General features: G+C 39.9%; 1 protein-coding gene across 5 annotated transcripts in view; it reads left to right on the forward strand.

The window, feature by feature from the left end:
• LUC7L3 (LUC7 like 3 pre-mRNA splicing factor) overlaps positions 1-6,498 on the forward strand; it is a 38,031-nt gene extending 31,533 nt beyond the window's left edge. Inside the window, exons 10-13 of one of the 5 annotated variants that reach the window (XM_075014357.1) lie at positions 3,418-3,558; positions 3,664-3,769; positions 4,191-4,256; positions 5,102-6,497. In XM_075014357.1, coding sequence (XP_074870458.1) covers positions 3,418-3,558; positions 3,664-3,769; positions 4,191-4,215 — 272 coding nt within the window. In that variant the 3' untranslated portion in view covers positions 4,216-4,256; positions 5,102-6,497. Of the gene's footprint in view, positions 1-3,417; positions 3,612-3,663 lie in introns of all 5 variants that reach the window. The other 4 variants (XM_075014356.1, XM_075014358.1, XM_075014354.1 and 1 more) reach the window with 4 other exon arrangements.
• The last annotated feature ends 5,913 nt before the right edge of the window (positions 6,499-12,411 follow it).

A 12,411-nucleotide genomic window follows, 5' to 3' on the forward strand; every position in this document is an offset into this window, starting at 1 on the left:
TAATGAGTAAAAAGAGGCCTGCAAATCCTCAGATGTGGATGCGGATACCCACAGCACATTTTTGGAACTATATCTACAAATTTTGTATTTAGAACTCTGCAAACTTGGATATCCATTTTATATCCACATCTGTGGATCATTTTTGCAGATGCAGATTCCATTTTTGTGTCTTTCCAGGCCTCTACTAATGAGCAGATTTCATTGGGTGTGCTTTCCATGAACATCAAGTAACTTGAGTTATGGTGAGATTTACATTGGAAGGCATGGTTCAGTTGCCATTGCAGATATTCGTCCAGAAATATTTGTGCATCCATTGAGTCAAGCAACAACCAATATTAGATAATGATGAAACACAACTAATCAACATAAATCATATAGATAGCCTATAAAATGTCTACAGAGACCTCTTTTTCATCCATCCACAATAACACATACAACTCTGAGATAATTTTGAATTACTATATTGAAGGAACTTGCCATCTGCTTGCAGGTATCACTGATGCAGAAGGAAGATAAATTCATTTCACATTATTACAAATATCTGCTCAGTTCCGGTTAGCAAACTGGAGAAGCTAAGATGTAATGATCTTGTTCTTCAGGTCTATGAAGATGGGAGTTCTTTGTATAGCTTCATCTTTCATGTCACAGGTTAATGTTTATATCTTCCAGAAAAGTTCTTTCCTATCTGTCCAAAGCCCAAAAAACACATACTCAGCACATCCACAGGGCTATTATAGTCTATTGTATATCCTAGAAGATCAAATTATTGTACTGAATACTAGTCTTCTGCAGGGAAGATAGACTTCTGTTTCTCAGTGGATCTATGTGTGCACTGGAGATCCCTTTAAGGCACAAAGAGAAGATTTTTCAACAAGATCAGTAGAGTGCAACCCACCTGAGCAGCACAACACTGAGGGCAGACAGATAGGCCACACTATCAGAAGACTTCTCCAGTTAGCTATTTGGACATGAGTAAATGGTTTTTGTTTTTTTTTTTCAAGCACTATAGGCAGGATAGTATCGGAGGGGTAGCCGTGTTAGTCTGGATCTGTAACAGCGACGAAGGGTCCTGTGGCATCTTATAAACTAACAGAAACGTTTTGAGCATGAGCTTTCGTGAGCACAGACTCACTTCATCAGATGCTGGTCTTGGAAATCTGCAGGGCCAGGTATAAATAAGCCAGAGCAAGGGTGGGGATAACAAGGTTAGCTCAGTCAGCAAGTGTGAGGCTGACTACCAGCGGTTGACCTGGAGGTGTGAACACCAGGGGAGGGGAAGCTGCTTCTGTATTTACCCAGCCATTTGCAGTCTTTGTTTAAGCCTGAGCCGAGGGCGTCGAATTTGCAGATGAATTGTAGCTCAGAAATTTCTCTTCGGAGTCTGGTCCTGAAATTCCTTTGCTGTAGGATAGCTACTTTTAAGTCTGCTACTTTGTGGCCTGGGAGATTGAAGTGCTCTCCTACGGGTTTTTGTATATTGCCATTTCTGATATCTGATTTGTGTGCGTTTATTCTTTTATGTAGAGACTGTCCAGTTTGTCCGATGTATACAGCAGAGGGGCATTGCTGGCCCATGATGGCATAAACTACATTGGTAGATGTGCAGCTGCACATCTAGAATAACTAGATGTAAACAAATAGCTGCACATCTACCAATGTAGTTTATGCCATCGTGTGCCAGCAATGCCCCTCTGCTGTATACATCGGACAAACTGGACAGTCTCTACATAAAAGAATAAACGCACACAAATCAGATATCAGAAATGGCAATATACAAAAACCCGTAGGAGAGCACTTCAATCTCCCAGGCCACAAAGTAGCAGACTTAAAAGTAGCTATCCTACAGCAAAGGAATTTCAGGACCAGACTCCGAAGAGAAATTTCTGAGCTACAATTCATCTGCAAATTCGACGCCCTCGGCTCAGGCTTAAACAAAGACTGCAAATGGCTGGGTAAATACAGAAGCAGCTTCCCTTCCCCTGGTGTTCACACCTCCAGGTCAACCACTGGTAGTCAGCCTCACACTTGCTGACTGAGCTAACCTTGTTATCCCCACCCTTGCTCTGGCTTATTTATACCTGGCCCTGCAGATTTCCAAGACCAGCATCTGATGAAGTGAGTCCGTGCTCACGAAAGCTCATGCTCAAAACTTTTCTGTTAGTCTATAAGGTGCCACAGGACCCTTCGTTGCTGTTATAGGCAGGATGTGCTTCGTCAGTTCCTGTGGCTTTTAGGCACTTGTCTTTCCTCTTATGGGTGTGGTTTTGGCTGTTTTTTTCCTTGCTGTTTGGTGATCTGTCCTAATAAAACAGTTGTGTACGCTTTCTATATGTAGATGTTACTTTTCTCTCAAACCTTGACTTTTTGCCTTCTGTTTTTTAAAGTGTAGAATTGTTATTCCAATTCAGATGCTCCACCTTGCAAATAGATTTCTTGGAAGTTTTAACTTGTTTTATATATTTGGTTCTCAGCTATTGGCATACTAATCCATCTGAGGGAGAGCCAGTGTTCTTGTCTGTATACTGATTCCAAGAGTTTGTTTTTTCAGTCTCCACCTACTGGAAAGAAGGTTAGCCCCGTGGTTTGAAGTGATAAAGGATAAACTAGTGTTTTCTGTTTTAAAATGTATGATTATTCGGTTTTACAGACAATACAGATTTTAACCCTCAGCTGTAACTGGGTGATGTTCCCCCCCCCACTTTTCTTGGAAAATTTTGCTGCTTCTGTTACATTTATCAGTTTTTCAGCCGTATATAGTCTATTTTATATTCACTATTTGCCCACTCAGTTCTTGAAGAAGCTGGGGTCCCGTCAGTCTGTAGCTTACTTGTTTTGTTAATAGTGCCTTTATATCTCTAGCCGTCATTCTTCCCCGTCTTTTATCATTTAAAGATGAGGGATTAATCACATACTTCAGACAAGCACCATTGCATTTGATCTAATCAAAGATGACTTTGGTATTCCTCATGATCCTTGTTTTAAAGTAACTAGCTATGGTTGCTTGTTTTTCCTGGATGTTCATTTATTTTCTTCCCTCTGCAATAATAGTTAATAGCAGACTAATTAGTAATCTCGTCTTATGCCTTCGTTCCTTTTTTGGTTCCCTTTTCAGGAACCAAGATTAATAACAGGTGTGTGGCTTCCCTTGATACACATATTACACACAAGCAAAATCTATTCATAATGTGACACTGAGTCTAAGGGTTAGTAAGGAAGCCCAAGCAGTCATGAAGTGCATCCACATGCATCACTGACTTTGTTACCCTTTTTTCCATGTATATTCAGTGTGTCACTCTAAAGCCTGTGACTTTGTTACTGTATCCAATTTGTGCTTTGTTCCTCCTCCTGCTTTCCACTTCTCACAAGTGCAGTGTGTTTTACTTTGAAATCCATGGTTAATGTCTTCTTTCATGGCAGAAAAGAGGGCATCTGATGATAAAAAAAGTAGTATGAAGTCCAGTAGTCGAGAAAAACAGAGTGAAGACAGAAATACAGACTTGAAGGACAGTGATACTAAGAATGAGGTCAATGGAACCAATGAAGACATTAAATCTGAAGGTGACACTCAGTCCAATTAAAACTGATCTGATATGACCTCAGATCAGACAGAGGTAAGTGCATTATTTCAAACTTTGATTAGGGCTTTTTGTTACTGTTTAACAGTGCAGCGTAAGTATGCACAGATGAAGATGGAACTAAGCCAAGTAAGAAGATTTACTAAAGCACCTTCTGAAGGAAAAGACAGTGTAGTCCTGCAAAACATTTTGAGGTACATTGTTTTGTATCAGCTATTTTGTAGCAGACTCGTGCCCCCATTAGTGTGCCTCTTTGGAACATATTTGTAATATAGTCTCCATAGAAAATTTAATTATCCTTTTTTTTTTAATTTTTAGGGATTTTGTCGTTTTTTTAAAAAGAAATTTGAATTGTTTTTGTATTTAAGTCCATATTGTGTTGGTACATCAGCAGAGACATTTGCTTTAATACTTAATATTTCTGAGGCACATGTTGGACTACTTTGTTTTTATATAAACTGCTAGTATTTCTTTGTCAAGGATGTTTCTAGTTTTTTTGCTTTATTGCCTTGCATTCTAATGCAGTTTGTTCTGTAACTCGAGAGCCAGTAGCATTGGATTGATGGAAGTGTAGGGTTTATGAATTATTGCAGCTGACTACCATACCTCACACAGCGTTGGTGTTGTGAGCGGCCCATGAAAAGCCAAATTAAAAATCAAGGATTCAGTCAAACTAAGCAGGTACTCATGCCAGGTACTCCTTTCTCTACCCACATCCATGTTTGAATGCTGTTTCCTGTAATCTTTAAGCTTACTGTTGTGTTTTTATTTACAAGAAAAGTGAAAAGGATTTTTTGTGTATTGTGTGTAAACTATAAATCTGATGTTAACAGAATGGATTTTCTTTCAACTGTGTGTAGGGATGCAGTGCTGCCCAGAATTAGATATCTTTAAGAGTTTTAAATGCAATAAATACTACATAATAATCGCCTTGTTACATTCAATGCAATTCAAGTCTTTAAGAGGTATGTGTTTAATATTTCCTACTGTGTAGGAGAATTTGCAGTCAGCCATAGTACAGAGCAGTATAATGGCTGATTCCAGACTTGTAAGGCAAATGTAAATACAATGGCAGGAACCTAAAATTTTAATACTACATGGCAAGGATGTATGCTGACAATTCTCATTATTATGAGGAAGCTAAACATTGTGATATATAAATATTGTTTTAAAAACTTTAAAAGTTTCTCCATTCTTGACCTAACCTAAGCATACATAAATTGTTTTTGATGTATTCCTGATATAAGGAGCTAATATTGGAGAAGACAGCTGATATATTTGCCACGTGCAATTTAAAGTATTAGTGTAGTTTCAGTATTTATGCTATGAACTCTTAAACACTTAAGGTCTGATCATTAGACCATTATTGCAAGATTGCATTATTGCTTCTGGAGCCTCTCATTTTCCATGATGAGGCTTTAGTAGAATAAGATGACAGCTAAGAACTGGGCCAGTGTTTAGAAGTGGCAAACTAACCTTGGTTTACATTGTCTAATTGTTTGCTTTTTCAAAATTTTGCATTATAGGACTGCCATGTGAAGAATCTGCGAAGAATTCGGAAGACAGCTTGCAATGAAGATCTGCTTTAAAATGAGGTGAAAGAAAGCTGTAGTGGCATAGAAAAATATAACATTCAGTTAGATTTTTTTTAATAAAATTAAATAAGAACTGATGTTACCTCCCAGAGTACTGAGGGTATGAGTTAATAGCATCCATGCCACTGAGAATATAAGTCCTGTATCATTTTTTTTCTTTAAGACTTTTTAAGATAAGAAACAAACATAACTTGAAACCATGGCTTGCTCAGTGTTTATTTGCAAGGTTTCATTTTTGGACTTTGAAACACAAGAATAAATGTTTAGTATTTGTGTGAATTAAACTAAATTGAATCCCATTTTTACAACTAGGCTATATATAGCTGCTTGATATATCAAAAATGGAAATAAAGTATCTTTGAATTTCTGTTACACATTTGATTGTCTGTCATTAAACGTTTAGTATTAAATACACTTTTTTCCTAATAAATCCATTCATCTTTAGGCGTAATCCATTAATTTCGCTTTTATGGATTTTGTTTGGTTTATTCAGATGTTGTTGGCTTTTGATTCCTCCAGTTATTCTCATGTTTTAAAACTGAACCAGCCACCTTCATCAAACTCCTTGTCCTTTATTGAACAGATGCACATTATCATCACAAGTGGCATAATTTTTGCCACAATAAATTTCATAACAATCAAACAGAACAAAGATACAGCTGCAGTTCTCCCTCTAATAAAGTTAATATCCAATATTTTTGGGAAGTCTTCGAATTTTCATCTTAATGTACGTAGTCTTGGCACCAGCCGTTCATAATAGAGAATACAAACTGGGAGGGGACGGGTTACCTAAACTGGAGAATAGAATCAATGAAGAACTCGGGCTGGATCTGTCTTTCATCCTGTTTGGAGAGTTAAGTCCTAGAATTTCTTTAAATTGTTAGAGCAGTGTCAAGTAGAGATGTTGGTGCAGATGTTTGTCCTAGTCTAAGGCACCACGCTGACTTCAGATTTGTATCCTAATAGCAGTTGAAATAGCTCATTTGGGAGTGGTTGTAACTAACAAGTGCATGTAATTTGTATATTAAAGCAACTGTAAACATGTTCATTTCCCCTCTCCTCAAGTTTTCTTGCGATACTTTTTATTGTATTAAAGGGTAACTTAACTGGTTAAATAATGAGGGTGCATTTTGAAAGAACAGTGTTGAAATTAAAGATTTTGCAGCATTACACTCGTCAAAATGAAGTGACAGGAAGGTAATGTGGTGGCTGTGGCTATTATCAAAGATTTCCTTCATGTTAGCTGTATATAACCTGGACTTGAACAAAGATTATGAAGGTACGATAAATGTTTTTATTAAAACTTCTGGCTTAAGATAAGCTGTTAATATGGTTGCCTTTTCCTTTCACAGTTTCAGCTGATTTCATACTATTTTAAGCACATGCTACCTCTTTTTTAAGAGGGAAAATTCACAAAAATGATGTCAAATCTGCTTGTGTGTTTGTCTGTGTGTGGGTGGGGTTTGTGTGAAATGGTAGCAAAAGAGTTCTAATTGCTGATTGTGATTTGTGCACTGTATTTTGAGTCTGTGGATCAAATCTTAATGACCATACTGGATCAGACCAGAGGTCCATCTAGCCAGGAATCTTGTCTTCAAACAGAGGCCAATACCTGATGCTACAGAGGGAATGAACAGAACAGGTAATCACAAAAAACTATCCCTCTCCTGACATCCATTTCCAACCTCTGACAAACAAAAGCTAGGGACACACCATTCCTACCTATCCTGGATAATATATATTGATGGACCTAACTTCCATGAATTTATCTAGTTCTCTTTCGAACACTTTTAAAGTCTTGGTCTGAAAAACTTCTTTTGTTAGTTTTAAACCTGCTACCCATTAATTTCACTTGGTGACCCCCTAATTCTTTGGTTATGGGAGCAAGTAAATAACTTTGGGTCTGGATTTAATGCACCCAAGGGTACTGAGGGAATTGGCAGATGTCATTGCTGAGCCTTTGGCCATTATCTTTGAAGACTCTTGGAGATCGGGAGAGATCCCAGATGATTGGAAGAAGGCAAATGTAGTGCCCATCTTTAAAAAAGGAACGCAGGACAATCCAGGGGACTATAGACTGGTCAGTCTTACCTAAATCCCTGGGAAAATAATGGAGGGGATCCTCAAGGAATTCATTTTGGAGCACTTGGAAGAGGGGGAAGTGATCAAGAATAGTCAGCATGGATTCACCAAGGGCAAGTTGTGCCTGACCAATCTGATTAGCTTCTATGATGAGGTAACCGGCTCTGTGGACATGGGGAAGTCAGTGGATGTGATATACCTTGACTTCAGCAAAGCCTTTGATACGGTCTCCCACAACGTTCTTGCTCACAAATTGAAGTATGGATTGGATCCATGGGCTATAAGAGGGATAGAAAGTGGGACCAACGGGTAGTGGTCAATGGCTCAATATCTCGATGGAGGTTGGTTTCAAGCAGAGTGCCCCAAGGCTCGGTTTTGGGGCATGTGTTGCTCAGCATCTTTATTAATGACCTGGATGATGGACTGGATTGCACCTTCAGTGAGTTTGCAGATGACACAAAGCTAAGGGGAAAGGTAGATAGGATCCAGAGTGACCTGGATAAATTGGAGGATTGGGCCAAAAGAAATCTGATGCGGTTCAACAAGGAGAAGTGTAGAGTCCTGCACTTGGGATGGAAGAATCCCAAATAATGGTTATAGGCCAGGGACCGACTGCCTAAGAAGCAGTACAGTGGAAAAGGGCCTAGGGGTCATGGCGTATGAAAGACTAGATATGAGTAAATGTGTGCCCTTGTAGCCAAGAAGACTAGTGGCATATTAGGGTGCACTAAGGGGAGCATTTGAAGCAGGTCTAGATAAGTGGTTGTTTCCCATTATTTGGCACTGGTGAGGCCACATCTGGGTCCAGTTTGGGGCCCCACAGTATAAAGAGGATGTGGATGTTCTGGAGCAGGTTCAGCGGAGGGCAACAAAAATTATTAAGGGGCTGGAGCACATGAACTATGAGAGGCTGAGGGATTTGGGGTTATTTAGTTTATAGAAGAGAAGAGTGAGGGGTAATTTAATATCAGCCTTCAATTTCCTGAAGGGGAGCTCTAAAGAGGATGGTGAGAAACTGTTCTCAGTGGTGTCAGATAGGAGAACAAGGAGCAAGTTAAAGTGAAGTTAGAGGGAGAGGTGTAGGTTGGATATTAGGAAAAATTACTTCATCAGGAGGTTGGTGAAGTACAGGAATGTGTTGCCTAGAGAGGTGGTGGCTTCTCCATCCCTAGAGGCTTTTAAGTCCCAGTTTGGCAAGGTCCTGGCTGGGATAACTTAGTTAGGGTCGATCCTGCTTGAAGCATGGGGCGGGAGTGGATGACCTCCTGAGATCCCTTCCAGCCCTATGATTCTATAGACCTCTATAATGTATCCCCTTGTCTCCTTTTTTTCCTAAGCTGAAAAGTCCCAGTCTTTTAATCTTTCTTCATATGGCACCTGTTCCAAATCCTTAATCACTTTTGTTCTCCTTTCCAAACCTTTTCCAATGCCAATATTTCTTTTTTTAAGATCAAGCGACCACATCTGATGGAATAATCCAGATTTGGGCATATCATGGATCCATATAAAGTCAGTAGGATAGTCTGTTTTATTCTCTATCCCTTTTTTAATGAGTATTCTGTTTGCCTTTCTGACTGCTGCAGCAGCAGCATATTGAGTTGATGTTTTCATAGAATTATCCACAATGACTCCAAGGTCTCTCTTGAGTAGTTATAGCTGAAGTAGTCCCCGTCATTTTGTTATGTATGGCTGGGATTATTTTTTCCCATTTGATACATTTATCAACATTAGAATTCATTTGCCATTTTGTTGCCCAATCATTTAGTTTTGTGAGATGCCTTTGAAGCTCTTCACAGTCTGCTTTGTTCTTTACTGTCTTGAGCAGTTTACTATAAGAATATTTTGCCACTTCACTGTTTTACCCGTTTTTCTGTCTTTCTGTCCTGCCTAGTCAGTGCACATGACTTCTCTGTTAAGTAATAACATTTTACATTTTGCTCTTTATACGTTTTATTTTGCATAGGTATAAATGACTAAATAAGTGGGGAAGGGATAGTTCAGTGGTTAGTGCACTGGCCTTGTAAACCCGGGGTTGTGGATTCAGTCCTTGAGGGGGACCTTTTAAGGGTCTGGGGCAGGTTAGATTTAAAAAAAAAAAAAAAAAAAAAGTCATGGACAGTGATAGCGGGGCTATGCAGGGGACTGGACACTCTGACCTCTCAAGGTCCCTTCCAGCTCTGTGAGATATGTGTATCTCCATATATAAGCTTTGGAGGCAAAGCAGTGGAGTCTCAGGCCCTGGCTGAGCTTAGGTCTTGTCTTGCCTAAGATTTGAAGTGTGAGTTAAATTGTGCCTGCTAACTTGATCTAATATCTTCTAAAACATGAGTCGACAAAAGGCGGGTTAAGCAGCTTGATGTGGTAAGTTAAAACAATCAGGTCATTTTTCTGAGTAGAACAAAAAATTCATTTAGGACTATTTTCTTGCAAAAGGTGAAGAATTCTGTTGCAGTATGCATACTCACATACCAATATTTTACAAGATGTTACCAGAAATTGCGTAAAATTTGCTGAGTGCCTGCCTTCTACCTTTTGTGATTTTGCCACAAAAGGGAGGTAGCTTTTCAAAGTCAGTGTGTTCAACGAAGAGCTGATAACCAACATTAATCGAAAAGATACACAGTAAAAACATGTCAGCACCTATTTTAGATTCTGATTAATGTCAGTAGAGGCAGTCCAAATGCTACAGGTTCAGTTGGCCAAAGAGCTAGGCAGAAGCTGGGTATTTTTTCAGTTGTAGAATGGAAGTAGTGGCTTACATTAGCAGGTATAAACCTTCATTGAAAAGTTATCGGTTGCTGTGAAGGAGTCAAGGAGTGGATAGTCTTCCCAGGAGTTCGGAAGGAACTCAGATGTTAATTGTTGCACTTCTGTGACTATGTAACCTTTCTTTTGAGTCAGATGACTGGAGTATAGTTAGTGTTACATCTTTTTTAAAAAAAAATCTCCAAGGAGATATTGCCAGTTTCAAAGTGGAAACTTAATTTGGGTACTGGGTAAATAGGTTGAAAGGATACTAAGATGTATAGGTGAATGAGATTTGTCGGCAGAAGAGTCAGGATGGTGTTTGGTGAATCATGATTTTCTTTACAATCTGTTTGTCTCAGAGAATGTAATAGAGCGTGACAACCATTGTCCGTGTTTAACCACTAGGATAACCGGTGGGGGGAGATCCAGAAGTCCTGGATCTTAGCCTCCCTCCACTCTAACCACTAGTCTCACTCCCACTGCCCTGTTTTAACCGCTGAGTGGAACTCCCATGCCCCTCCTGGGGGCGGGGGAGGGGTTCCAGTTTTATAATACAGTAGTTTCTTGAGTTATGCAAGGGTTACGTTCCTATGCACCCTCTTGTAACTCGAATTTCACGTATGTTGTGGGGTGGCTTGTTGTCCCAGCGGAAAGCATGTTCTGTGCCTGGCGAAGTAGCAGGAGCACCTGGAGCTCCTTTTGAAAGGTTGGAGCTGTGGGAGGAGGGCAGGGGATGTTAAACCTAGGGTGGGTTAGAGCTGAAGGGGGTGGAGAGGTGGAGATGAACCAGGGCTGTGCAGGGAGTAGGGTTCCAACCAGGGATGAGGAGGTTGAACCAGGATGGGGGTGTTGAGCTGGACCATGGGGGTTTGAACCAGGGCGGGGTTTGTGAGCTGCGCTGCAGAAGATTTGGGCCAGGGGGTGCGGGATTTTGAGTTGTGCCTTTTGAGGGTGTACTGTAGTTTCCAATTCTTCCAGACTATACTGCCCCTTTCAGGAGTCAGATTTATCTTATCTACATCCAACTTTCACCTCATTTAACTCTTGCTTACACAATTATAAAAACACAAAAGTGTCATTGCATATGATTACTCAAAAATAGCTGATGTTATTTTGTGTGGACGAAATTTGAGTTTGTAGTGACTTCACTTGTGCTTTTTATGTAGCCCATTATAAAGCTAGATGAGTTGATGTGCCCTCTGTAATATCTCCATGTTTGATGTTCAGAATGCCTTTGATAAAGTCTCTTACCAAAAGCTTTTAAGCCTTATAATCAATCACGAGATAAAAGAGCACAAACAAAGGGCAGGAATAAATAAATTTTCATAAAGAAGAGTAGTGAAGCTCTTTCCCCTGCCCTGCCACCCCCTATGTGTTCTGAGTCTGGTGACATTCAGCATACTTACAAGAAGCTAGAAAAAATGCTGACAAAGTTCTCAGATGATACAGAATTACTTAGGACCAAAGCAGCCTGCAAAATTATAAAGGGGATTTCACCAAACTGAGTGCAATAAAATGGCAGATGGAAATTCAAGGTTGAGAAATGCACCTGGGAAAAACAAACAAAATGATGGGACTGATGTAGCAGTTACCATGTCAGAAGGAGATTGGGGAATCAAACCTAATTCTCTGGAAGCATTTGCTCAGGGTGCAGTAGCAGTCAATGAAGCTGAATGTTAGCAACTATTAGGACAGGAATAAACAGTATTCCATTATGAAAGTCCATGGTATGCCCACACTTTGAGTCAGTTTGAATTAGAAAAGAGAGACCAGTAATAAAAGTTAAGGCATGAAGCAGCTGCCATAACAGATTAAAAAGTGTGGGAAACTGTGATTGGATGACAGATGTCTATAAAATTGTAACAGGGGTGAAGAGTGTTTTTATTAAATTCACCTAACCCATGACTTGGAGGTGTGCCTCATTGAAGTTACTAGGCAGCAAGTTTCAAAGGAAGTACAGAAGAAGCCTGGTTATGTAGCACTCTAACGGGCACGTTGTTAACTAGCATGACTGGCTGGAGCCACAGATCAGTGTCCCAGAGCTTGTACTGTACATCTTTGTACAGTGAAACACATGGCCAAGGGATGTTGTGAAGGCCAAAAAGAATTCGGTGTGTTCATAGCAGATATAGCCATTGATGGATCAGAGCTAAGATAGAGATCCAGTCCCCAATGCTCTGACTGTCTCTAGCTTTAGATTGCCAGAAGCTGAGTGACCAGGGTCTGGCTCACTAGCCAAGTGCCTGGTCTGTTCATTCTTTGGGCTACGGAGCCCATTGCTCTGACCCAGCATAGCTATTCTTAGGGCCTGTAGGAAGAAATGAGCGTAGCCTTTTTAATCCGATTTTGAAGGCTTTTTGATTAATTCGTTTAGCACCTTATTTACTGCCTCCAGATTCCTTTTCTATAGT

Source organism: Carettochelys insculpta, chromosome 20 (genome assembly GCF_033958435.1).
Source record: "Carettochelys insculpta isolate YL-2023 chromosome 20, ASM3395843v1, whole genome shotgun sequence".
NCBI lineage: Eukaryota > Metazoa > Chordata > Testudines > Carettochelyidae > Carettochelys > Carettochelys insculpta.